The sequence below is a fragment of the Syngnathus acus genome, chromosome 17 (assembly GCF_901709675.1).
Source record: "Syngnathus acus chromosome 17, fSynAcu1.2, whole genome shotgun sequence".
Classification (NCBI taxonomy): Eukaryota; Metazoa; Chordata; class Actinopteri; order Syngnathiformes; family Syngnathidae; genus Syngnathus; species Syngnathus acus.
In genome coordinates this window covers 8030781-8057840 of record NC_051102.1, presented here as the reverse complement: position 1 = coordinate 8057840, position 27060 = coordinate 8030781, and the positions used below count along the sequence as shown (strand labels likewise).

Below are 27060 nucleotides of genomic sequence, written 5' to 3'. Positions count from 1 at the left end.
ACACTTTTTAGAATTAGAGTTAAAGGACAAAAATGAAATCTCATGGAAAAAAATGTGAGCATTAATGGATCTGTTTGAGGTGCGGCGTTTATTTGTTCAAGTGCACAACATGCAATTTTTTTTTTTTACAGAAATGGACGTGTCAATTGAAGTAAGGCATTTATTTTTAACAGCTATTGAAAACTTTCTCAGGCTTCACTCCACCATCTAGTGGTGAGTTTATGCGTTGGAACGAACCTGTTGCCATCACATCTTTGACCGGTCACTATGTAATAAAAAACAATTATTGACATTGTTTCTAGTTTGCAGAAGAAAAGACGCACACCAAGTGAGTCATAGCGCGGCAGCCGGAGGATTGGGGTGGAGTGCGGCGGGGAGAGGAGGGGGCGGTTGGCTCGCCGGGGCTGGTGGGCTCGCTTTATCTCCACGCTTCACTTGTGTTTACGCTCCTGCGTGTAGAGAAGGAAGGAACGCTGCTCCCTGGCTGCCAGCCACTCCACGGGTATTTATAGCCCCCCCTCCTCATTGATGGGAAGTGTCACTCAAGGAATCCACGCAAAAGCATCATCCTCTTCATCATCACCATCCTCCTCCTTGTTCCCAACTTGTGCCGAGCGAGCAGGGAGGGTCTGTCTGGAGGATGCACCCTGAGCCAGACGCCGGGAAGGATTAATTAAGAGCGTCTTATGGAGGTAAAAGTGCTTCTTTGTTTGGATGTGTTTGGTTTCATATCTGTCTGCAATTGTAGTCGTCATTGTTGTTAAGGAATGTTCACTTGCTCCGTAATTGGCTGGTGGATGAATTGCAACACTTGACGTGCATAAAGTGCACTAAATGTGTGTGTGTGTGTCTGTGTGTGTGTGTGCTCACGCATTGTGAGCCATGGGGAGCTATTTAAAGCAAAAATAGATCACAGCCAGCGACTCCAATCTTCACATTGATCATTTCAGCCAATTGTCATTTTTCAGCAGTCATTGTTTGAGAATGGAGAAATGAGAAATCAATTCCACAGTTTTGCTAGTCGGCACTCATCAAACATGTATTTTCTTTTATTATCACGCCATTTGGAATGCAGCTTGCATACGAGTGCGCACATTTCACTTTATTTCGTTTTATTTTATTATGATCTAACATGGCATGCTTATGCAAACGTTTAATTTTAATAATTCCAGTTATTGGATTATGGATTCTATTTTTTACTAAATGTTAAAATTATATAATTCATCATCAATCCAGGTGTAAAATTGTACTTACTATATTATTTTATATTTGTTACATTATTTTATATATTATTTTTAAACCATTCATTCGACATTTTTTTCAGTAGATATTCAAGCGCTGGATTTAATTTCGACGTCAACCTAAATCCCTGATTTTATTTTATTTATGTTGTAATCTATTCTATTGTCAGCCCGAGTGACTCATTGTGTATTTTAGGCCATTCTGAAGCAATTTATTCAATTTTATTAAATGTTCAGACATTGCCTTGTGCACAAATCAAGGCAGAGGCTGGGTACTCCCTGGATTGGTCGCCAGACAGTCAAACAAGCACTGTGACCGATGGGAAGGCAGGGGGATGGGATTCAAACCAAGAACCTGAGAACTGTGAGACAGATGTCTAAAACACCGGTTCCTCGCTATGTTCATTTCATTGTTTCAATCATTTTTGCCGTGTGACCTGCAGTCGTGCGCTTTCGTCGCCCCGCTCCAAACTGTTGATGTTTGACGAGTGACTCACTCCTTTGCCTTGGCTTCATCTTCAACCTCCTCATTCTCTTTCAATCACTGCATTTGCTCCATCTTTTGTGACTTTTTGTGGAACTGGGACTCCCGCTTTTGATTTGATGAATAGCTAACAACAGTTTTTTTTCCTGCCTCCTTGTTTCTGCCCAGGTATCTTTACATGTTGGATTGTTGCCGGCGTAGAGATGTTCACTAGTTCCGATCAGTCCCTGTCCGTCTCCCTCACGCCCACCCTCCGTTCGCCGTCCACATGCGGTCCAGGCGGGCAGCAACGCGTGCACTCCTCCCTGTCCCTTCCGGAACCCGAGCCCTGGCGGAAGCACCTCCCGGCCGGCCGGCCCGGCCTGGCGCAGGGCGTCCGTTCCTGCTCCTTGCAGGTGCCGCACGGCGAGTTCCCGGAGCTCCCCGCCCGGGCGGCCAGCTTCGACCTGCCTCGCGACGGAGCGGATGATTCCGATCGAGGTTCGGGCTCCCCGAGCCCGCACGGCGTTCTTCGGCGCCGCGGTGGCCTCGTGGAGCAGAAGGACATCATCATGGCTCACCAGGCTCACAAGATACAGAGCACACCGCAAGCTCGCAGAAAGGAGTGGGAGTAAGTTGTTCTGAACTCCTGTTTCTTACGAGTATCGTAGTTGAAGACGTGGCGGGCGGGGTTGGATTTGCAGACTCCATTTGCAGTCAGCCCCCAAAGGTGAGCTTATATGTTCATCGCTTGAAATAGACTGCACCTGCTTCTGTGTGCTTTACTTCCAGGGATTTCCAGCATACAATTAACTGCCTTAAAATAAAAATAATATTAATAAGAGTTTACTGGAACCTCCCGATGCAAAAAAATATAATAATATTAAGAATATTAGTGATTTTCTTGTAATTTACTGAAAGTACACAGAAAATTAAGCAGAGATAATTTTAAAAAATCAATACAAAGTAAATGCAACAAAATGTTGCCGTACATACAACTCATGATATTTAATAGTGGTAGTAATGATAAATAAAAATCTTTGTATGGTATGATGTGATATTATAATAATTATAAAAAGTGAAAAGCAAAATGATAAAAATATTGAGACAGCCACACAGGAAGTGTTGTGAGTGAGTGAGTGAGTGAGTCACCTTGACAAGAAGTTTGCACACAGAACGAATTCTGTTCTTGTGCTGCTTATTTTTTGATTCGTTAAAGGTTCTGCAGGGAAGCAATGAATCATGCAATCATTTCCTACCGATTCATGGCTTCAAACTATTTGTGTGTGTTTGCGCTGAGCATTGCGGCGAATGCAGGAGCAATTAATGGCCGTGATGAGTCGCTTGCCAACACTTGAGTATGGAGTGGCTCTCCATCAAGCCTAACCCCAGATCCCTCCACACTCACTTCCTCTCCCTTCTTCTTCTAACACCCACTCCATCCATCCATTCCAACCGTTAGCAGCCCCTTGTTTATTTGCAAGCCTCACTTTTTATTATAGCACATAACACGTTGGGAATGTGAAAGGATACGCCAAGCTGTGCTATTGTTTTATTTATTTTTTTTGGGTGCTGATTGTATTGCATTTTTTTGTCCATTAGGGGATGCTAGGGAATCAAAGTAGGAGAGCAGCAGGGTGGCTGGCATCTTTGGATGTGTTTGGGATTGACAACTTCATTGCAAATTTCAAAGGGAGGAAAATTGCAGAAAGAAAATCCAAAAAAAGATTGCAACATATAATAATTTATAGCTAGAGGCGTGTATGTACTGTATCTGCTAATGTTATTTTAAAAAATTTGTATTATGCTCTTATTTTATTATACAGTACTATTTTATTTTCTCTTAATTGGAAAAAATAGGTTTCAGAAGTCTAATGATAAACTAACATTAGTATAATTATTATATCATTATAGTTGTGTGTTGTATGTATCCTATTTTTTATTTTTGTAGTTATTTTACATGTGAATCTCTTAGTAGCATTCCATAATTTGTCATTATTTATTGAAAAAACATTTAAAAATGACTAGATCTATTTTTATAAAACGATACAAAAACAGCATTTCTCCAAATGTTTATTTTATTATGAATTTATGACTCATTAATTCCGAATCAAAATTCATTACTTTTAATTGTGTATAATCTTTTTCCAACATGTGCTGTTTTTCCAACCCAAGTCAAACTTACCTTTGATTTCTACTCCCCCCTCCATTCATGCACATTTTGCTTTCATTCCACAGCATACTTAGTCATCCATTTGAGTGTCACTCATTGGTCCAAACAGCACGGATAGCCGTTGCTAGGGAACACCTAAGAGGAAAGAATATTTTAAACATAATAATACTCAAGCCACTTGAGTCAATGTTGCCTGAAAGCCTACGTGCAATTATATAAATGCACAAGTGTGTAAGTCAAGCCGCTTTACTGCTCAGCTTTGTGCACATGTTCTTGGAAGTTGACAGAACAGTTGAACAAAAAGGTGTTCATAATGTCCAAAATTGATTTGAATTGAAATACAACCTTTTGTAGACGACCAGAATACGAGGCATCTAAAAATTGAACATAGATTATAGTGGAAACTGGATCCCTAATTGATTTTCGGACTCAATTTATCCGAATGAAGGTCACGGGGGCGTACTGGAGCCGATCCCAATCTTTAATTAGAAGCCATGGCTGACAACAAGGTACCTCACTGGGCACCTTTGAGATTCTTCACATTCCTCTTTTTGTCCATAAGGTGTTGGGAGCACAAAGCACAAACTATTTTAGTTACTGCTCTTGTCCGCGCGTGTGACAAAAAGCAGATTTCTGTAGGAAGAGCCATTGTGAAAGATGTCTTTTGTTGGCACAAATAAAAAGAAGCGGAGCAGGAATTGAAGCCAGCCCGGTCGCTATGGAAACAGTCGACAGTTGGAGACGGTGCAGATCGGCAGAGAGAGAAAGCAGGAAGAGAGAGATGCTGTTTGCGAGGATGGACGGACAAACATTTCGCTAGATGATCATGTGTCTTATGTAAGAGTGCGAATGAATGGATTGATTTGCCGATGCATTGAGACGTGCATGATAGCCAATCTTTTTGAGGGTCATGTTACACATCTTTTTCAAGACAAAATTTGATCTATTTTTGAATTGGTTAAAAAAAAAAGTAAGGAAGGAAGTAAGAATTGTTGTTTGGGACTTTCTCACAGACTTGTTTGCCTTCAGTTGGCTGCCATTTGGGAGACTTTATTTAGCATCTTCGCTTTTTCAACCTCTTTTATACACTAAAATCTTTTTCTGGAGGATTGGGTGATGATCTTAAGCAAAAGAATGCCAGGCTGTTCGCCCTAATGAGGTCTCACTTATTGCACCTGAGAAAACACTTTTTTTTCTTCTTTGCTCCCAATAAAAGGAGCAGATCTATTTCATGATCTATTTTTACACTTGACTTTTCCTCCAATATTAGCACCATGGCCTACTTTTGAAATGTTGCTATAGTGCAAGCAATTACCTCTACTACTACTATTATTGATAGCAAAAAAAAAAAATGGAAGTATTGAAAGTATGAAAAGCAACACACACACAAAAAAAAATGTGGATACATTTTCCTCATTGGCTTTTATGGTTGTTTAATGTGTATAAAGCAGCAGTGTGATTGTAATTGCTATGGTAACGATGTGGACGTCCCAGGCGAGTCCATGTGGTGGGAGGGTTGTTGTGTTGAGCTGCGCTTCCTGACCACTTGTGCAGCTCACCAGTGCAGCAGGTGATCTTCACCATCCTCTTCCTCCTCCTCCTCATCATCCTGCAGTTAGATGTGTGCGTGCGATGGCGCCACTCGGGCGTCGAACCAGCCTGGCAGAGTAGACTCACTTTCGGCTGTGATGCGTAAAGTTCTCCCCAGGACTTGCCGCGGATTTTTACGCGCATATCTTGATGCCAAAAAGTTGTTTTGAGCGCACCTCACAAACGGGACGTCATATGGAGTAACCCACAGCAATTGTGTGTTTTTTTTCAACTCTTTCGCTAGAATGGCTCGCTTCGGTGACGAGTCCGCCCCGAGCACTGTGGACTCCGGGGATGGGGACGCGGAGCGCGGCGAGGACGCGCTGGAGCCCGGGGCTGCGGCGGCGGCCGGAGGAGCAAGTGCCGACGCATCGGCCGCGATGACGGCGTCCATGAAGCAAGCCAAGGCGCAGCGGGCCCGGACCATGGCTCTATACAACCCGGTACCGCACCGGCAGAACTGCCTGACTGTCAACAGGTCTCTGTTCATCTTCGCGGAGGACAACATTATCAGGAAGTACGCGCGGCGAATCATCGAGTGGCCATATCCTTTACTGATCGAGGTGTGCTTAACGTGTCGGTTCAGAACCACGGACAGCACCGCAAACTTTTGTTCGTAATCAGTTGCTTTTAGCTGACATGTTTTATACGTCATTCAAGTATTTATGTTTTCAAAAATAATATATGGACAAAAATATTCAGACGCACCTTTATTAGTAATTAGCTTTTATGTATTTTTTTTAAAGTGGTTAAAACTACAATTATAACGTATTTTATTTGTGTCATAATGCAGCGCGATGAGAAATATTTTCTTTTTGCGCAGTTTCCCCACTTTAATGTTTACGATATCAAATTATAATTTACCTTAAAGAGGAAAAGTTTTGAAAGAATTGTATTGAAAAGATTGGGCTTTTTTCCCCCATTAAGTTTCATCCATTAGCGAAAGTATTGTAAAGAAGCTTACGTATTGTGGTCATTTACGACTCCAAATATGATGTTAACTAATTTTATGACAATTATATGCTTTTAAACAGGTTCACAAAAACATCCCATCAAACAACTTGAATGAGCAATCAGACCCATGGAAGTAGGAGCTGATGGTTGCAATATTTCTCTTCCTGTCGTGGCTGTCCCAATACTTTTGTCCGTAGAGCCCCCGCATTGAACTCAATTGCCATGGTGTGCACAGGACACAAAGTTAGTGTGTGTGTTTGTGTACGCGGTGATCATTAGACCTAGCAGCAGCAGCAGCCTGTGGGGGAGGCTTGCACAGTGTGGGCACATGGAAGCACAGCTCTGGATGCCTTATAGTGCTCTGAGTGGGTGTCGGTTCAAATCCAGCTCAGCTGTTTTGTGCACAGGATGTGTGTGGGGGGGGGGGGGGGCGTGTGTATGTGTGTGTTTCTCTCCATTGAATGTGATGGAATTTGGAGCCATGTTCTCTGCCCAAACGCATTCGGCCGTGGATCACTCCAAACCAACACCCCCAGTTGTCTTCTGGTTACCTAACCAGTGTGGGTGTGGGGGGGCTAGTGGTCAAAACTCGCTCTGGGGCCTTGGAGCCGGCAGAGAGGTGTGTGGGAGGGCTTTGGCAAAATGTCGGCGTGTTCAGACCCACGTCTTTCCCCTTCCGTTCGTTCCGAGTGCAAAACATTCAGATGAATTCAATGTGATTCGGGCCGCGATGCTTCGTCACTCCGTGCAAGTCGGATATCAAGGATGTCGAGTAGATACTGGAGCAGATGTGAACTAGTTCAACACTTTTTTTTCCCCCTCACTAGTAACGTCCTGTTATTTTGAGCCGCTATCAATAAGAGGCTCTGTCAATGTGAGCGTGATGTCCTCTGTGATGCGCTGACCTCCTTTTATTGGAGGAGGAGGAGACATTGACAACAAGGACTTTTGTCCTCTCAGTCAGGCCAAGGTGACTTAGCGGCACTGTGGTTCTGCTCTCACCTGCTCTCCATGTCTCACCATGAAGAGCACTTTAAAAGACTTGACGGTTGCCATAGCGACAGCAGCCTCTCGTATCACAAAACATGAACTATGCCTTAATTCAACTGTTGTATAAACATCAGGCATCGGGTTCTTTTTCTCACGATGATGCAATTGAGTTCTTTAAAAGGACTAATGAAGTCTTTTGTGGCGCAAATGAGTTTTTCTTAACTTTTGTGGCTCTTACGCCGTTCGAGTACATGATCCTGGCTACCATAACCGCCAACTGTGTGGTGCTGGCTCTGGAGCAGCACCTGCCCGGAGAGGACAAGACCCCCATGGCAAAGAGACTGGTGAGTTCAAATGTGTGACAAAATGACTTGAGAATGAATGCTTAGCTAGCATATTGGAAATGAGCATTCAGTGATTATGTCATTGAATGGTCACATGGGAAGAGAGTAGTTGTTGACATTTTGTAAACAACAACGAGGCTGTGTGTTATTGTGTTCTCCGCTACACACACGCTTGTAATTGCAGGTTGGTTGTTGTATTGACACACGTCGCAAACAATGTTTTGACATGTTTAGGCTCAGAAAGATTCATACCATACTCTGACCCGTCTTTATGTGTGCAGGAGAAAACCGAGCCGTACTTCATTGGGATCTTCTGCTTCGAGGCGGGCATCAAGCTGGTAGCACTGGGTTTTGTTTTCCACAAAGGTTCTTACCTGAGGAACGGTTGGAATGTTATGGACTTCATCGTGGTGCTCAGTGGGTGAGTGGCGAGGCCGCATCTCCACGGCAACCGGAATGTGTGTTTTCAACAGATTGTTTTGGGATTGGCTCGCACAGAGCAAGTCATTGCAGTCGTCTTCTGCTGCTGCTCGGAAATCAGTCTTTTGTTTTATTCCATACATTATATTACAAACTGACAACACGATTGGCTACCGGAACCCCCAAAAAAACCGACTTTTCAAAATTCAATTAAAATTGCGACAAAATTCATTCCGCTTTTACTGATCTGCGCTCGCTGGAGCGAAAAATTAATTTCCGACACACTTTGTGGTCTTGTGCGCGTGCATTCAAGCGTTCCGCTCGCGCCAGGCTCTGTAAACGCTTGAGTTCATGGTAGCGTGAAGCTTGACCCAAGAGATGAGTTTTGGCTTTTGTTAAGGAGATGTCGTCAATTCAGAGCAAGCGATACAAATGTAGATTTCCTACAGGTTTCCATGGAGCAGCAGGCAGGCTTTGCCTTCCATGTTAGGTGGGAGGATAAGTGGATTGGCGCTTGTGTCTAGAACCTGCTTGCCGTCGCCCCCAGCGCCTCGCTCTATTCATTGAGAAGGTGGGAGGGGGGAGCGGGCTAGCAAACACTCCCCCCTCAAAAAAAAAAAAAAAAAATCACACACAATGAGAGTTTTAATTTGAGCGCTGGGTTTGGTGATTGCATAGGAGTGAAATGGTTGTGGAACGAAAAGAAAGGCTAACCAATCAGGAAGCAACATTTTGCTGTATTTTGAACAAGGTTTGAGTTATGTGGATTTATGTGGTGGATGTCATCATAATTCATTAATATGAATGACCTCAGCGTGCAAAGTACATTTGGAATCATTTTACAAATCAATTCAACGAATGCATTATTTCTACTTTCCATTGGCTGGGAAACAAATCAACTGTGTTCGCTCCCACAACGGCGCAAACGCCTGTTTCTAACATCTGCAAAAATAGCCGAAGAAAGAAAACTTTTTTGGGACGGGAGGGGGGCGTACGATTGACATTGTAGATATTTTTGTAAAAGCGTGAATGGAATTCATGTAACCTTTGCGTATTTAGCGCAACCCGGACATCATGTTGCTTAATTTAAACCGCATTTGGTGACGGACGGCCTGGTTTCCCGCCTGCCTTCTGACACATTTCTCTCTCGGCACATCTGCTTCTCTGTCTATCTGTCACATACGCACACATACACACACATACACACACACAAGTAAGTCAGACTTAAAAGAAAGCGTGCACATGTGTCATGGAGGCCGCGTGGGAATCCAATCCAGGCCACTGGGCCAGCGCTGCCGGCGTCCATTTCCATTTGGTATTAATGAATCGCTACGAGCCAATCTGTTGGGACACGCAGCTCAATTAAAAAAAAGTCTCAAACGATGATGAGCACATGGTAGTGAAGAAAGAACCTGTCGGCTAAGTGAAATGGGAGGGGGGGGGGGTGACAGTCCTACAGCAGCAAAATGGCTCCCAACTGATTTCCCTTACTCGCTTGTACCTTTTAGATTCATCAACGATCCATCAACATCATTCCCATCCAGTAGCATGGCATAAATGAGTTAATGTTCTTGATCTTGCATTAAAGTCACAAATGTGCTCAAATGGTAACTGCTGTGCTGTTGGCGTGTAGGTGGAGGTATGTGGGAGAGGCTGCATGTAATTAATTCAGTCTTTCCGCAGCCAGTTTGCAAACGTGCTTCATGTACACAATGAAGACAAGCAGGAAGACGTCAGCCTCTCGTTTAACTCACTCAAGGGCGGAATATAAGAAATGATAAGTGTGTGTGTTGGCGGTGGGGGTTGAGGACTATGTAGAGCATGGGTGTCAAACTCTTTTTTTTCACTGGCCGCATTGTAGTCATAGCTTCTTTCGGAGGGCCATTACGCAACGCAAAATCTATGAGCACCTCATATTATATACAGTAAAAGCTACAAAACAAACTGACAAATAACTCCTTTTCAGACGAGTAAAAACTGGTCAAATATTTTAAAAAAAAAGTGAAGACAATTTGCAATTCTAGTAATGACGCGAATTTGATGCACAATTTGTCTTCGCGGGCCACATAAAATGATGTGGCAGGCCGTATCTGGCCCCCGGGCCTTGAGTTTGACACCTGTGATGTAGAGCATAGAGAGAAAGAAGTATTGATTGTTGTTCAATTGTGTTGACATGTCATAAAATGGGACTTAGAATTGAACCCTGTGGAACTCCATGTTGTATATACTGCACATCTAAATTTCCAGTATAGCCAATTATTGTATTATTTAGTGGTGTACAAATACACTGCATCACCTTGTGTTCTGTTTTGTAACATAAGGTTAGCAAAGTGTAATAAACAGCTCAGGGTGGCCTTGAAGCGGCGACCCACCTTTTGTGGCCACTGTGTTTGGACTGAAGGCTGTTTCCACAGAATACCACTCCACTGCTCCTTCTGAATGTCTCTCGCCAGTGCCTCACAAACTCAAGCACACACACACTCATGCTCTCCTCGCTCCCACAGCTTACAGGAGAGCTTTTGCGTGGGTCTGCGTTTGAGTCTCTGCCATGTGACATTTTCTATCCTCAAACACACACAGACATATATACACACACTTGGTCTAATAGGCTTGACATGTCATGGTAACATGTCAAAGTTTGTGCATGTGGTTTTGCACATTGTGTACAAATCATTATTTGATGCTATTTTCCTTAAGCAATGCCTGCCAGGTGCATTTTATACATACACCATATGCTGCACGTAGAGTACCGTTTTTTTCCATGTATAATGCGCCCCCATGTATAATACGCACCCTAAAAATGGCATGTTGATGCTGGAAAAAAGCCTGTACACATGTATAATACGCACCCAAATTTTGACTCCTACTTAAGTCCGTAAACGTAAAATTATTTCAGAAAAAAGATCATCTTTGGGAACAACCGGATGTTATTCTGCCGGTCAGTATCACTGCGCATGCGCTAGCAAACTCAATAGCGAAGAAATGTTTTGGATTTGTGTAGGGTACATTGTGACAGCAAACGAGCAGGTGATCGAGCAAGCGTCTGATACGAGAGCATGTATAATGCGCACCCCAGATTTTAGGACAATAAATTTGTTAAACTTTGCACATTATACATGGAAAAAAACGGTATTTAGAAAAATGCAAATTGTGCCGCAGCACCATTCATCCACTCCACACATATGAAAAATGCATACAAGCTTTTCCCGCAAGAGGAAGCCTTACTCATTCCACTCAGGACTTCCACCTCTTTGTTTAGGCTATTTTTGTCTTTCAAGTGTGTCACGCGCCATGAACAAAATGTTGCATCTGATATTCCTATCATGAGCCAAATGAGTAACAAGTGTCCGTCCATTAGGATCTTGGCAACGGCGGGAGCGCACATGAACATCCCCGTCGACCTTCGCACTCTGAGGGCCGTGCGAGTCTTGAGACCCCTCAAGCTCGTCTCCGGCATCCCCAGTGAGTCATTCGCTAATTGAATGCTGCTTCATGACAAAAATGACCTGACTGAGACACATTTGCGTTTCCCTTCAGGTCTGCAGATTGTGCTCAAGTCCATCATGAAGGCCATGATCCCTCTGCTGCAGATCGGCCTGCTCCTCTTCTTCGCCATCCTCATGTTTGCCATCATCGGCCTGGAGTTCTACAGCGGGAAGCTTCACCACACCTGCCTGCCAACTGTCGACATTCTCGGTACGTTCTGACGTTAAATTCTGCAGGTGTACCTAATCTTGTGGCCAGTGGCTTACATGATGAATGTTATGAAAATGAAACACCGGAGAACATTTTGGTATGCTGGTGGGCGTGCACATGTTGTTTGGACAGTGGCACGTGTCCACACATTTAGCAAAAGTGTTTGGATCACATGTCTCTACATCCCACGGTCCATTTTGCAGCGACCATTAATTACCTGCTGGACCATTGTAGAGCCGCACTTGAGTTTGAAAACAGGACATTTATGTGCTACTTGAACATTTCAGCTATTAGATTAACCATCTATCCATTTTCCATCGCGTTTGTCCCCATTTGATTTGGAAGTGAGCTGAAGCCACACATTTTGAGTGCATGTTTTATTCTGCCTTCAATGCAATTTCTGCAATTCCCAGCGCTACTAATCAAGGCGAGTAAAAAATCTTTCAAAGACAGAATGACATCACGATATTTCTACTGTTGTAAGTGACATTCACAACAGCGGTGGGTCGCTTGCAGCTTTCCCAAGTGTCCAACGGTGGAGTGGATGCTTTGTGACACTTGACAGATGGCGGAACATGAGTGGCGTGCGAGGCGTCAAAGAATACCGCATGCAACACGGCAGCTGGTGTCCTGCTCATGTTTGTCCCTCTGTGTATGCTAAGCAAAGCCAGTGAGGTCAAAATCGAGCTTCGCAACTTGTAGTAACACCTAGGTGCTCTTTTTTTCTTTTTTTTTAAGACAACGAAACAGTGGACTCGTCCGAATTGGCTTTTGCGTGCGGCGTGAGGAAGTGCCCGGAGAGATACGACTGTAACGACACGTGGATCGGCCCCAATGACGGCATCACGCAGTTTGACAACATCCTGTTTGCCGTTCTCACCGTCTTCCAGTGCATCACCATGGAGGGATGGACGGCTGTTCTCTACAATGTACGTGTGGAAAGTGAACTGGTCTTTCTTTATTTGATGGCCATATTTTTTTAGGCATGACACAAATAATGGTGCTCCACGAACTCTGCCTAGCAACAAGTAATTTTTTTGTTTTATTTTGCACTAATGTAAAAAAAAAAAAATCTGTTTCAAATATCTATATGTAAATTAGATATCTATTATTTTAGCATGGAAACTCATCAAATCTACCTAGCAACAAAGAGTGTCCAAATAGACATTATAATGTCTGAAGGTTAGGTTTGAGATGGAGAAATTTGGTTGAACTTTAACATGCTTTTAAATTACATTTAAAAGAATCATTCTTTATGTTGAGTGCTAAACGTCATTTCAGACGAATGATGCCTTGGGCACAACATGGAACTGGATGTACTTCATCCCACTCATCATCATTGGCTCCTTCTTCGTGCTCAACCTAGTGCTGGGAGTACTTTCCGGGTGAGTGTCACCACATCATATATATTATGGAGACATTGTCTTTTCTTTTTTATTCTATACATCTTTCCCACCGTAGAGAGTTTGCCAAGGAGAGGGAGCGGGTGGAGAACAGGCGGGCTTTCATGAAGCTACGGAGGCAGCAGCAGGTGGAACGTGAACTCAACGGCTACCGCGCCTGGATAGACAGGGCAGGTACTGCAACACCATCTTAAACTAAACTCAGGCGTCTGTGCTATAGGGCTGCACACACAAGCGCTATAACGGCGTCTGCGCTGGCCATCTCCCACGCAAGTAGAGAGTGAGAAAAGGTGATACTGACTCACTGGCTTACTGTAAATGTGTGCGCACGTATGCATGCGTGTGTGTGTGCTTGTTGGTGTGGGTGAGTGTGGGAAGCGCGAGTGAGAAATATTGCAAGCATCGAGGAGGGAATAAGAGCTCCTTCTCTCAAGGAGGTCACACGGGCCTCTGAGCGTTTACATCAGCGCCAACCTCGCTCGAAAAAATCGGAACTGGCCACTCCATTTGTACCGTATTTCCTCAAATAGACTAATAGGCCCCAATTAGTCACCGGGTGCAGCATTCACAAATTAATGGGAGGGGGGAAAAAAAACGGGAAAGTGAGGGTGGGGCCGATGGGAGGGGGAATTTTTTTCATCAGCCTCAAAATATTTTTCTTTTTAAATTCCTGCTAGACGCCTTCTCACCATCTGCAGTTGAGTGAATAAATGGTTTAAAACGTTCAGGCTTTCTCTCTTTGCAGAGGAGGTCATGCTGGCAGAGGAGAACAAGAATTCGGGGAGGTCGGCATTAGATGGTAAGGACATTGTCTCACTTGAAAATGTGTCCAAAATTTAAAGACATTGATGGTTGATATTTTTGTACAAAACAAAAAAAAAAATTAAATGCTGTATAACATTTGATTTCAAAGAAAACAAAAACCTTTTTGCTCAAATTGAAGAAGCTACGCTAACTGTTAGCTCACCGACTACTTTAAGCTTGAGTTTTCATATCAAAAGTGCTGAAGAGGGCAAGTAAGAAGACGGGCGCACGTCGAGGAGCCCCAGGCGATGACAAGTACACGGACATGTCCACTGCCAGTGAGCCTTTTAATTGCTCTTCTCATTTTCCTATCATTCCAATTTCATTGCTCATAATAATAACATTATGAATTTATCCCCCATCTCTGTCTGGCAGGTATGTCTCGCTCCAGGATGAACTTCCGCAGCGGTCGGCGCGGTCCGGCCGCTTACCTGCGTCGCAAAGAGCGCATGCTGCGCATCTCCATCCGCCGCATGGTGAAGACGGACACGTTCTACCTGATGGTGCTTAGCCTGGTGGCTCTCAACACCATCTGCGTGGCCATCGTGCACCACAACCAACCCGACTGGCTCACCATCTTCCTCTGTGGGTCGCCACTTTGTCAATGACATCTATTCTGATCTCACGGATTGTTTGTTTTCTTCTCCCCAGACTATGCAGAGTTTGTGTTCCTTGGGCTGTTCCTCGCTGAGATGTTCTTGAAGATGTACGGTTTGGGTTTCCGTCTCTACTTCCATTCGTCTTTCAACTGCTTCGACTGTGGCGTGAGTCCCTCGTCATTGTCAAAATACGCCAAGAATCAAGAATTCCAGCCTGGCCTTTTTTTTTTGCAGGTAATTGTCGGTAGCATAGTCGAGGTAGTTTACGGCTTCTTCCGGCCCGGTATGTCGTTTGGCATCAGCGTGCTGAGAGCGCTGAGACTTCTGAGGATTTTCAAGATTACCAAGTACGCAGGACACCGATACCCAAAGTCAACTGCGAGTACTTTTATTGCTAGTGTTTCTATTTTCTCTTTGCCAGATACTGGGCCTCTCTCAGGAACCTGGTTGTGTCGCTCATGAGCTCCATGAAGTCCATCATCAGTCTGCTTTTCCTGCTCTTCCTCTTTGTTGTGGTGTTTGCCCTGCTGGGGATGCAACTTTTCGGAGGACGGTAGGCCGTAGCGGTCTTTGCTTGTCGCTAACAAATCAAGTGATTAGGAAGTGACTCAGTAATAATGAAGGGGCTCCGCGGCAGCCATGTTGGTCCGAAGTGGTGCACTGAGATGCTATTCTTGTCGTTCCTTCTGACACAGTGTGCGATGAAGAAAACAAAAATAGTTCCTCATATCTTTGATTCTGCCTTCTAGGTTCATCTTTGAAGATTACACTCCCACCAACTTTGACACGTTTCCAGCTGCGATCATGACAGTGTTTCAGGTTTGGTCTCCCCCCCCTTCCTCTCTGCCCCCCCCCCTCCTCTTTTCTTCCATTCTGCCTCCATGACACATTGCACCCGATGAGATTTCTCACCCCGGGCGCAGATTAAACAAGTCGGCTCGCTCGCCGTCGCCGCCCCGCCTCCGCTGCCCGCCCACGCATCCTCGCACACATATGCGCACATCGCAAACATGAAGCAAATCCACGTCAGAGCTGACACAAACACAACTGCGGCTTCAACGAAGCAACCTGTTATGTTTACTTGTTGCTATTTTTTTTTTCCAAGAGACATATTCTGCTTCATCCACTTGCAGATATTGACGGGCGAAGACTGGAATGAAGTGATGTATAACGGGATTCGCTCGCAAGGAGGCGTGCAGTACGGCATGTGGTCGTCCATCTATTTTATAGTGCTCACCCTTTTTGGAAACTGTATCCTTGGTGACACTGAGAATAACTCAATGAGCTCTGATCAAATGTGTCAAGAATATCTCAGGGAGTAAAAAAAATATAATAATAATAATTGCGTGTGGGGGGGGGGGGGGGGGGGTCCAAGCATATTTCAGAGGAGCCAAATGCCCCTTGGCCCCCTGTCTAGCGCCGCCCATGTTGATGCTATGATCTTCCAGCAATACCTTGGTCGTATATTTTCTGCATGGTTGAATGATTCCACTTTTGGTTTTGTGGCAAAGTCCAATTTTCCTTAAGGGATTGTTTGCATTGACATAAGCAATAACACGCTTTGGAATTGCGGGGCTGAGCAAATAAACTAGAAAGCAGAAATCCTTTTTTCTTTTTTTTAAATGGAGATAGAACCCAAGATATAAACACACTATAATACAAATACAGTGTTTTGTTTGTTCTTAACTGCCTCTCTGTCAGACACACTCCTCAATGTCTTTTTGGCCATCGCTGTGGATAATCTGGCCAATGCACAGGAACTGACAAAGGTTTGATCTTGAACTTGGCATCTGCACATTTGACTGTTGCTTTCATTTCCTCCATGAATAACGCTTCCTTCCAAAATGCAATTGAGTGCGTCACCTAAATCAAACAGCGTGCCTATTGACTTTGCCAGGATGAAGAGGAGGAGGAAGAGTTCTTCAACCAACGGTATGCCAGAGGCAGGGATGGCTTAATATCGGAGTAAGTTAAGGGTTAACATAAACGTATGACCATGCCGGGATGAGAAAAAAATGGACTTGTATGTCCCTCTGCTTGATTTAAATGGATTCTGAACACCACTATGTAACAATAGTGAGTTTTTGGCAATCGCACGGTATGGTTTAGGCATACACTGACCTCTGACCTCTTTTGCTCTTGAAATTGGTCATGAACTTTTAGCAACAAAAAAATAAAAAAATGAAAGAATGTCTCATCCGAGCATGGGCATAGCTTGCTCGAGGGCTGCACGCGTTAGTTTTGCATGCTTTTATTGGAGTGACTCACAAATCACTGCCAAATATTTCGACCTAATTGTCTGAAAGAAAATAGCATTTTAAGTCTCCGCATGTTGATTTTTGCTCCGTATGCAAAAATATACACTTATAATTGTAATCAAACAAAAATACTCAAACACTGACAACGTTGCTTTCACCCCTAAAATTGCATTATATGATTCCACATTTGGGTTATTTTTATGCAGCATTTTTAAGAGTGTGCTAAAAAGACTCCCTCACTGTGTCGTATGTTTGTTGGATGTAGCGTATGGATAATTTTGCAGCGTTTTAATGTCTTTTGCTATTCCATCATGTTGTCTCGTTTTATGCCTGTTGTAAAGTGGCACTGGCCAAAATGACATTTGGTCACCACGAGAGATCATTTTAGTTTCGATGCTACGATTATTTCAAATGCATTGCCGTGGTCATTTGAACCATATCATTTAAACCTGCATGAACTTGCACATGATGTTAATTGGAAGTCACATTTTGGACTGTGTCACCACTGTTTTGTGTGTGTTGTAAAAACTAATGTCTTGTTTTCAAGTCATCACTCATTTATTACATGGACAACAACAGAATCAGAATAACAGTAAGTAAAACTGTATGCATCTGTCTTCTTCTCTCGAAATGTTTCCCTGAAACAGTTGTTGAGATTCTGTTCTTTAGATTTGACACAAGGCTTTTGTGTTAATCCTGCACTTTCCCTTTTGTGGTCTTGTGGGTTTTTTCACTTATTATCTCCCAGGTAACTTCATGTTTTCTTCTTTTTTGGATGCCTTTATTTCTGTAGCTTGGACTATTTTACATATTTTTCCCCATTACACTTTTAGAGTCACGGAAAGGCCTAGTCTTTTCTGACAAGTTTCAGTTTTTGTTTTTTTGTTTTGTTTTCTTGCATATCTGGTATGCTACATGAACATTATCCTGGATGTTGTTTCCCACTAGTTTGACCTTTTGGAAAATGTGCTTGTATTTAGTAAATAGTGATGAACTTGAACTCTGTTAGCTTGCACAGGGGAAACAACTAGCGGGACTTCACTCAATCAGTCAAAAAAAATGCTCAGCAATGAAAGAAGTCAAATTTGATTAGCGAGCACCTAACATTACCTTCTGTAGCAGAAGCTAGCTAGCTGTTTCCACTCTACAACTGTATATGCTATGCTTGGCTAAGTTACATTAAGTTTGTAGTTTCAGTCGATATTGATAAGTATCCAAAATGTCAAACTAGTCGTTTAAAATGGAGCTGATTGCCGCTGCCGCCAAGCATTGACAAAATGTGTATTGTGCTCTTTAGTGGCAGAAGAAGACCCTACCTCTACAGGAAACGCGCCATCCACCGAGGTCGACCTACCTTCCCCGACGATGCAGACGGCTCGATTGGAGCCGCGGATGAGCCGCCCCTGAGCAGCTCCAACGCCTTCGCCAACCGCCGCGAAAGGCGGAGAAAAGTCAACATGTCCGTCTGGGAGCAGAGGGCCAATCAGTTGCGCAAGCGCCGTCAACTGGCGAGCAAGGAGGAGCTCTTCAGCAGCCCTGCCGAGGAGACGGTCGAAGCGCCCTCGACCCAACATGTACCCGCGCTGTCCGCGGAAGCCAGCCCGGCACACCTCCCCGAGTCCCCCGTGTCCGTGGGGATGCCTTTACCCGAACCGCCCATGTCCATAACCATCCCCATACCCGAGCCCCCTGCGGCTGAGCCTTTGGTCAACCTCTCTGAGGAGAAAACAGGTGGCGCTAACCACCGAACGACAGGCGGGGGTCGGCACAGGATGGCTCGCAAGTTCAGACCGGGGCCGGAGGAAGGGGCCAGACACCGACGCCACCGTCACCGAGAGGCTCGGCCCGAGGCCAAGAGCTTGGACTGCACGCAAACGCCACACGATGCGCTGCTGGTCAAGCGCTCACTCAGTCAAGAGAGGAGGATCCTGGATGAGCGGGAGGAGAATGAAGAGAAAGCTAAGGCAGAAGGCCAGGCCCAGGAAGACTCTGGAACGTGTATCGTCAACCCGTATGCAGACGTTGGAGAAGATGGAAGGTAAGGTTACCTTGAACTACTTTATTAGGAAGACATCTGTCTTTGATCATTTCTTTGTATCATTTGTCTTCTGCCTCAGGATGTCTGACATCCCCGAACCTCCTCAGTGCAAGCGGCTTGTGGATTGTCCAACCATCCCGGCGGAGATGGCTCTGGAGGCCACGGAGTACTCGGCGTGTACCCTTGATAGCGAGAAACGCGCAGGCTCCATCCGCCGCGACAAATCCAATCCGGAAGGATCCGTGGCCATTGAAATGTCCGCGCAACCGCTGCTGGAGTTGACTCCCATGACAGGTAGTCTTGAACGTTCTCAGGCGGACACTATGATCCTTGTTGCACCAGACTAAAACTTTTTTTCTTGCAGTGAACAGTAAAGAGCTGGAAGCCTACAATTCTGAACAGAGAGACAGAGATGAAGAAACCGAGGATGAGGAACCTCCTATTACTCCCAAAGCTGTTGCTCCGGGCAGCATGTTCCTCTTCAAGGCTTCAAACCCGTAAGATGTTGAATAAATCATCCGACATCTTCCAAGAAGTGATTCACAACTTTTTGTATTCTACCTTTGGTCCATAGGATCAGAAGGATCTGCCATTACATTGTTAATATCCGCTACTTTGAGATGAGCATCCTTCTGGTGATCGTGGCCAGCAGCATTGCACTGGCCGCCGAGGATCCCGTCTGCGCTAGTTCGGAAAGGAACAAGGTACAAAAATGGATAAAAATGTCAATTTGTTCGATGATTGCTAATGGTTGAGAATGATCATCTGCTTTTTTTGAATTAGGTGCTACGATATTTTGATTATGTCTTCACCGGGGTGTTCACCTTTGAAATGGTCATCAAGGTAGGCCCATAAGGTCCTCCTTGTCAAAACATGACTCATTTTTAAGATGACTCAAATTGTACCTATCGCAGATGATCAACCAGGGCCTCATCTTGCACGACGGCTCCTATTTCCGAGACATGTGGAACATCCTGGATTTCATCGTGGTGGTGGGAGCGCTCATTGCCTTCGCTCTGACGTGAGTCGCTGCAGTGACGAACACGTTGACTCATCGTCAACGGCCGTGCATTTTCCTTTTCGCCGCATTCTGCCTCAATAACAGAGGAAACGTTTCTCTTTAATTGTATTGTCAGGATTTTACAGGGATTATTTCTGTCGTCTCTGGATGTAACAAATAAGCTTTTTTTGAAAAGTTTTGCCTTTTGTTAATTTCTCTGTTGTGACTTTATAGCTGTGACTCTTCCAGCTTCACAAGTGTCTCTCTCCTTATGCCTCTGCCGTCTTGTTCTCTGTTGTTCCTGTGGATTTTGTCTCTGTGGGGGCACCCAGGAATGTGATGGGGTAAACATTTAATTATGTCACACTAAAACGTCACTGTCATCTTCCTTTATTATTTCTTTTAGCTAAAATCAGTGCACTTTGGTGTTTTTATGTTTTATTTATTGTCTCCCAAAATATCATATCCAACACTCAAAATAGTCACTCAGAAAAAAGAGAACTTCCATTGTTTTTCAAATATTTTCTGGATTTTTTGTTGTTGTTGTGTTGTTGAGGTGTTGGTTCAAAACCGCCCAAGCTCGACCCTAAAAATCTTATTTGAATGTTTTCAATAGAAACAACAAAGGTCGAGACATCAAGACCATCAAGTCCCTCCGCGTTCTGAGAGTCCTGCGGCCACTCAAGACCATCAAGAGGCTTCCTAAACTCAAAGTCCGTGCACGTTCTCCCTTTGAAATCACAAATTTGATCTGGATTCAACTTTTTGGGGTTTCCTTCCTTTCTTTTTCGTAGGCCGTGTTTGACTGTGTGGTGACATCCCTGAAAAACGTCTTCAATATCCTCATTGTGTACCAGCTCTTTATGTTCATCTTTGCCGTCATCGCCGTGCAGCTTTTCAAGGGCAAGTTCTTCTACTGCACCGACAGCTCCATGAACACGGAAAAAGAGTGCCAGTAAGTGCGCCGTGACATTTTTTTAATTAAATGACGAATACAGACGGGAGCATCATTATATTTTTCATGGGCATTATTTAAGAAGGTAATATGTGTTTGCTTCACAGAGGCTATTACATCGACTACACCAGGGACAAGAAGGAGGTGAAGAGGAGAGAGTGGAAGAGACACGAGTTCCATTACGACAACGTCTGCTGGGCCCTCCTCACTCTCTTCACCGTCTCCACCGGCGAGGGATGGCCTCAGTCGGTGTCTTTATTACTACACGCGCTCGTTAAAACCGAAGCGTGAAAAAAAATTGAATTTGTCGTTCGGACAGGGTGCTGCAGCACTCCACCGACGTGACCGAGGAGAGCATGGGGCCGAGTCGAGGGAACCGCATGGAGATGTCCGTTTTCTACGTGGTGTACTTTGTGGTTTTTCCCTTCTTCTTCGTCAATATCTTCGTGGCTCTGATCATCATCACTTTCCAAGAGCAGGGCGACAAGATGATTCAGGAGTGTAGCCTGGAGAAGAATGAGGTGCGGCTCCCGTTGTAGCACGGCATGCACGTGCGATGACGCATGAGTTTTTTTTTTTGTGTCTTTCAGAGGGCGTGTATTGATTTTGCCATCAGTGCCAAGCCCATGACACGCTACATGCCCCAGAACAGGCAAACCTTCCAGTACAAGTTGTGGCACTTTGTGGCGTCGCCTTCTTTCGAGTACACCGTGCTGGTGATGATCGCCCTCAACACGGTAGTCCTCATGATGAAGGTAACAGCCTCAAATTAGAGCTGAGGATGTCCAATTGCTCAATTGCAGAGTACCAGCAGAATTTTATTTTATTTTATTTTTTTGTACAATGCACTGTACATTTTGATAGTAATATTGTACTGGATTATTAAATAGAAAATGTAATTTAAAAAAAAACATCTAGCCTTCATTAGAACGATTCTAGATTATTAAGTGACATGACAATTTAATGAAATTTTTATTTGATTTGATTTTTTTCAATTGCAGAGTACCAGCAGAAATGTTTTTTTTTTGTTTTTAGTACAATGCACTGTACATTTTGATAGTAATATTGTACTAGTATATTCTGATAAAATGTCATTTTAAAAAAAACTCTAGCTTTCATTAGAACAATTCTAGATTATTAGGTGACATGACAATTTAATTTAAAAAAATGTTTTCATTTTTTAAAATTTAATTTATGGTATTCTAATTTAATTTAATTAAAAATGTTTTTTTAATTTTTTTTAATTTAATTTATGATATTTTTTGTCTGTTTCTTCAGTATCACTCAGCCCCCACGGCATATGACACAGTTCTGAAGCACTTCAACACAGCGTTCACTGTCCTCTTCTCCCTGGAGTGCATCCTCAAGATCATGGCGTTTGGTCTTCTGGTGAGGAAACACAAAAACCACTAAAGTCTCTCACTCAACTCATAGGAAATACAAAATATTTCTGCCATCATTTTTTTTTTTCCTCACGCAGAATTATTTCCGAGATACCTGGAATATTTTTGACTTCATCACAGTGCTCGGCAGCATCACTGAGATCGTTGTGGATCTACAGGTGAAAGCAAAACACTCCAGCTGTATTGTAGTCAAGGCAGACTTTATAATAACGGCGACTATGTGCTTTTTTTTTTTCTTCGGTCCAGTCCATGAACAGCATCAACATGAGCTTCCTGAAGCTCTTCCGAACAGCCCGCTTGATCAAGTTGCTGAGGCAGGGTTACACCATCCGTATTCTACTCTGGACCTTTGTCCAGTCTTTCAAGGTCATTATTTATTGTCATCCGTGTGCATGTTTAGCACAAGACATACAATTGTAAAGTTGCCAATCTGACCAGTTGTGACGTTTGTCTGCAACAGGCACTTCCTTACGTGTGCCTGCTCATCGCCATGCTTTTTTTCATATACGCCATCATTGGAATGCAGGTAAGCAGTAGAACTGTTAATTGTAAACATAAAAAAATGAATAAATTAATTGTGAGTTTTTTTATACGTTAAAGTATTTTAAATGATTTCCTGTGGGAATTTTAATTTAATTAGAGTAACTTGGAAGTCAAGAAGCATTACGCAGCAGATGACATCTTTTGCCCTTTTGGAAGCTCAGTTGTATTTATTCTTGTTTTTCTGCAGGTTTTTGGAAATATCAAGTTGAACGACGAGAGCCACATCAATCAGCACAACAACTTTAAGACTTTTTTCGGCGCGCTCATGCTGCTTTTCAGGTGGCTCTCGTGCAATGTTAGCTCATGTTGATATTCACTTGAGTGCTTTCATGTCACGTTTTCAGGAGTGCAACAGGGGAGTCTTGGCAGGAGATCATGCTTTCGTGTCTGTCGGGCCAGGAGTGCGAGCCCGACCCCTCCATCGCCCCCTTCACCTTGTCGCCTGACCACGAGGGAGGCTGCGGCACAGACTTTGCTTACTGTTACTTTGTCTCCTTCATCTTCTTCAGCTCCTTTCTGGTCAGAAGTCAAACGATACAAAGATGTTTGTCGTCAGTTTTGATGAGCCTTGTCTCCGCTTGCAGATGTTAAATCTCTTTGTGGCTGTCATTATGGATAACTTTGAGTACTTGACGCGAGACTCCTCCATCCTCGGACCGCATCACCTGGACGAGTTTGTCCGAATCTGGGGAGAATACGATCGTCTGGCATGGTGAGACCCCTTTATTGTATCCAATGTAATGGAAATTTAAACCCCGTTATTAATTCATTACATTGAGAATTAATTAAGGCCCACGGTCAAATTATTTTTCCTTATTATTCATTATTTTTTAATTATTTTTCTAGATCTTTTAAATATATACAATCAATTTAATTTAATTTGACAGCATGCTCCTCAGCTGTTTTATCTCTCTCCAACAGAGGGCAGCAGATTCCGATTTGTGTTGAGTAATGTCCAAATCAAAGAAATGATCCAAGGTTATTGAAACTAAACTTTTCTTTTTTTTTTTTTTCTTTTCTCCCTTCTGCTTTTTGCACTATGAAGTGGACGCATCCACTACACGGCCATGTATGAGATGTTAACACACATGTCTCCTCCACTGGGCCTAGGCAAAAAATGTCCCGCCAAGATTGCCTATAAGGTAACAAGAGCAAGCAAGTAATGCTTTGAAGGAAGAAAAAAAAAAAAAGTTTGCAAAGCAGCTTTTGCTTTTATTGTCACGCAGAGGCTGGTGCTGATGAACATGCCGGTGGACGAGGACATGTCGGTGCACTTCACCTCAACGCTCATGTCTCTCATACGCACGGCGCTGGACATCAAAATAGCTCGAGGTGATGCAAACTTTAGTGCCACGTTTTTAAAATACACAGATGGGCCAGGTCATTCATCTGCTGAGGTCAAATCTTCTGAGCGCACGTGTCACAGGTGGTGAGGACCGCATCGCTTTGGATGCTGAACTTCAAAAAGAGATCAGCATCATCTGGCCTTACCTGCCGCAGAAGAACCTGGACCTCCTGGTGCCCATCAACAAAGGTGGGCTCAAGCGACCGTGTTTGCCTTGGCCGTAGCGTTGACGCGAGTCCACGTTTGCAGACACGGACATGACGGTGGGGAAGATTTACGCCTCCATGATGATCATGGACTACTTCAAACAGAACAAGGCCAAGAAGCTGCGGCAACAGCTTGAAGCTCAGGTCAGACCGACAACCTCTCAGCTTTGACGATTCAACATCATAATCAAAATGCACTTGCTGTGTTTGTAATCAGAAGAGCAACCTGATCTTCAAGCGTCTGGACGCGTCCACCCTTCCTGAGGACATTCTCTCCAACACGCAACCTCTGCCCATGATGGCACACAGCGCTGGCTCCGCCTTGTCGGTTTATTTCCACTTTGCCTGCATGCATGCATCATTTTATGTGCGTACATTTTTTTTTTTTTTGTGTTCAATGCTCACATAGGACACGTGGGGGATTTGTGGCTTTGAGTCCTATTTCGCCACAGGAGCTCTTTTTGCAGTCCATGAACTCAGACACTGATGCTGGCCAGCAACAAAACCCGGTAAGCAAAAAAAAAAAACACTTTGTGAGTTTAGTAATGAGGGGAAAATCATTTTCCTGTATTATCTGCTGACTGGTGAATAGTTTTCGCCTGTTATAATTAACTTTCAAATAATCACTTGTAGTGTGACGTGTTTGAGTAAATATTTTCTTTACCACTGCCAGAGGGTTCTGTAAAGTCATCATTTGAAAAGGTACATGAAGCCAAAGGCTCGGCTTTTCTCACTGAAGCATGCAGATGAAAGTGTCTAACTTTAATGATCTGAATGTAATGTCTTTTTTTGTTGTTTTGTTTTTACAGACCGAGGCTGCCGGCGGATCATTGAAGCGTTCGGCCTCCACCGTGTCGGACCAACAAGTCAACGGTCTTTGGCAGGAAGAGAAAAGTCCCGAGCGCTTTTATCGACCTCGTCACAAGAGCTACAAGGCTGCAGGTCTGCCAGCCAATAGCATTTGTGGAAACGTGACGTGAAGCACATCGTAGTTCAATGTTGCATCATCATCTATGTGTCTGACCAGTGTCTCGCTCCGAGCGGGGTCGATCCAAGGAGCGTTGCCATCTTCTCTCTCCTAACGCGTCCCGCTGCAACTCTGAGGAACGCAGCCTGCAGCCGTCGCGCTCCTCCAGCGTGGAGAGGACACGCCCCCGGGACAAACAAGTACAAACTTCATCATTGGATGATATTTTTGAGAACATGGCCAAAAAGGGAGTGTGGCAAAAGTATTGGGTCGAGATGTCGTCTTGAGTGATTGTTGTTGGTTGTGTTTAGGGTAACAGCTCGGACAGTCCCGTGCCGTCCACGTCAGAGTCCAGCACCCCCAGTGTCCGACGGCCTTCATCACAGACCCCGACGCGCTCTCGTCCTCACATCACCTACTCGCCGCTCGTGTGTCGCGCCGACCCCTCCGTCGGCGAGCGCGACGGGACGGAGGCGACCCGGGGGGAGCAGGAGACAGTCGGCGACGAGGCGGGTCGTCACCCGTCACCGCTGCGCCGCTACCCCTCCGAGCCCTTCCTGGCTTCCCAGGAGGAGGACCACAGCCCCGATCCCACCGGGCCCATGGAGACGTTGACCTTCGAGGCAGCTGTGGCCTGCAGTCTGGGACGCTCAAACACCGTCAGCTCGGCCCGCCCGCGCTTGCGGACCGGCTGGCAGATCCCCAACGGACACTTTCGCAAGCGTCTTGCGCAGACGGCCTCAGTGGCGGGCTGCGATCCGCTCAGCGACACGGAGGAGGACGACCGCTGCTAGGGACAAAGACGCGGCGACTCTTTGCTGCATTCTACGCCGTCATAGTTGTAAAGGTCAAGCTGACAGCAGCACAGAACACTTCCTGAAACTTTGCTTGCCAATTCACACCCAACACTTACCATTCAAATGAAAAACAAAGGTCTACTTCCTGCCTTTTACTTGATGATAGAAGAACCGTACTTCATTGGAACCTTATGGCAGACTTTTGCACAGTACTATTCAATGAATGAATCATATGATGCCATTAGATGATTAAGTGTTGCTCTTTGCAGTATTTAGGGTTAGTGTGAATATGTAACTACATTTTCCTATCAATGATTTTTCTCTATAAATACAATGATTTGTGACATCACAGCATCCATGCAGGGGAGCTGACACCACTTTTCCACATAATGACCAACATTTTTTTTACAATATGAACGGACCCGCATGAGAGGGGTGTTTTTTTCTTTTCTTTTCCCTTTAATTTGCGAGATAAGAATGCACTTGTAGAATACTAGTAGAAAAATGTTTGTTATTTCAACCAGCTAAACGAACCTTTAAAATATTTTGTCTGTCGTTCCTTTTGTCCTTTTGCAAACGGAGCCATGTAAATGTATCGACACGCCATATTTAAATCCCATCTTTAACCTACTCTACTACTTACCAATAATGTACAGACTATTCGTAACATTTTAGAGTTTTAATGGTCCCTAAAGATTTGTATTCGTTTTAATTGCCCAACAAAGCCAAAAATCTGTGACAATCACGACCCCCCCCCCAAAAAAATTAGATTTATTTCACGAGTTAATGCAAAGAAAAGACGACGCAAATAATTGTTGTTTTTTTACGTGTATGATAACTGTATATACGAATAAATGTGTTCTGAAGTTCA

The 27060-nt window shown here is 44.2% G+C and overlaps 1 protein-coding gene across 4 annotated transcripts; it reads left to right on the top strand.

The window, feature by feature from the left end:
• Window positions 1–464: 464 nt before the first annotated feature.
• On the top strand, window positions 465–27060 carry LOC119137306 (voltage-dependent R-type calcium channel subunit alpha-1E-like). Of its 4 annotated transcripts, none has more exons than XM_037276532.1 (48): window positions 465–692; window positions 1894–2335; window positions 5712–6011; window positions 7650–7755; window positions 8037–8176; window positions 11534–11637; window positions 11713–11871; window positions 12610–12800; window positions 13153–13256; window positions 13333–13448; window positions 14020–14073; window positions 14276–14356; window positions 14454–14663; window positions 14730–14842; window positions 14912–15024; window positions 15099–15230; window positions 15427–15496; window positions 15811–15928; window positions 16379–16446; window positions 16575–16609; window positions 18233–18973; window positions 19053–19267; window positions 19338–19470; window positions 19548–19677; window positions 19757–19816; window positions 19888–19994; window positions 20306–20317; window positions 20590–20686; window positions 20768–20928; window positions 21036–21173; window positions 21248–21449; window positions 21519–21683; window positions 22207–22317; window positions 22409–22489; window positions 22578–22697; window positions 22792–22857; window positions 23062–23153; window positions 23219–23393; window positions 23459–23586; window positions 23920–24016; window positions 24101–24206; window positions 24301–24408; window positions 24469–24569; window positions 24643–24749; window positions 24835–24934; window positions 25235–25367; window positions 25453–25592; window positions 25704–27060. In XM_037276532.1, the coding sequence occupies exons 2-48, from the start codon at window positions 1929–1931 to the stop codon at window positions 26184–26186; spliced, it is 6930 nt and encodes a 2309-aa protein (XP_037132427.1). In that variant the 5' UTR covers window positions 465–692; window positions 1894–1928; the 3' UTR covers window positions 26187–27060. The 4 variants fall into 4 exon arrangements, with proteins under 4 accessions (XP_037132427.1, XP_037132425.1, XP_037132426.1 ...); XM_037276530.1 differs by having other exon boundaries at window positions 466–692; window positions 16575–16642; XM_037276531.1 differs by lacking the exon at window positions 20306–20317 and having other exon boundaries at window positions 466–692; window positions 16575–16642.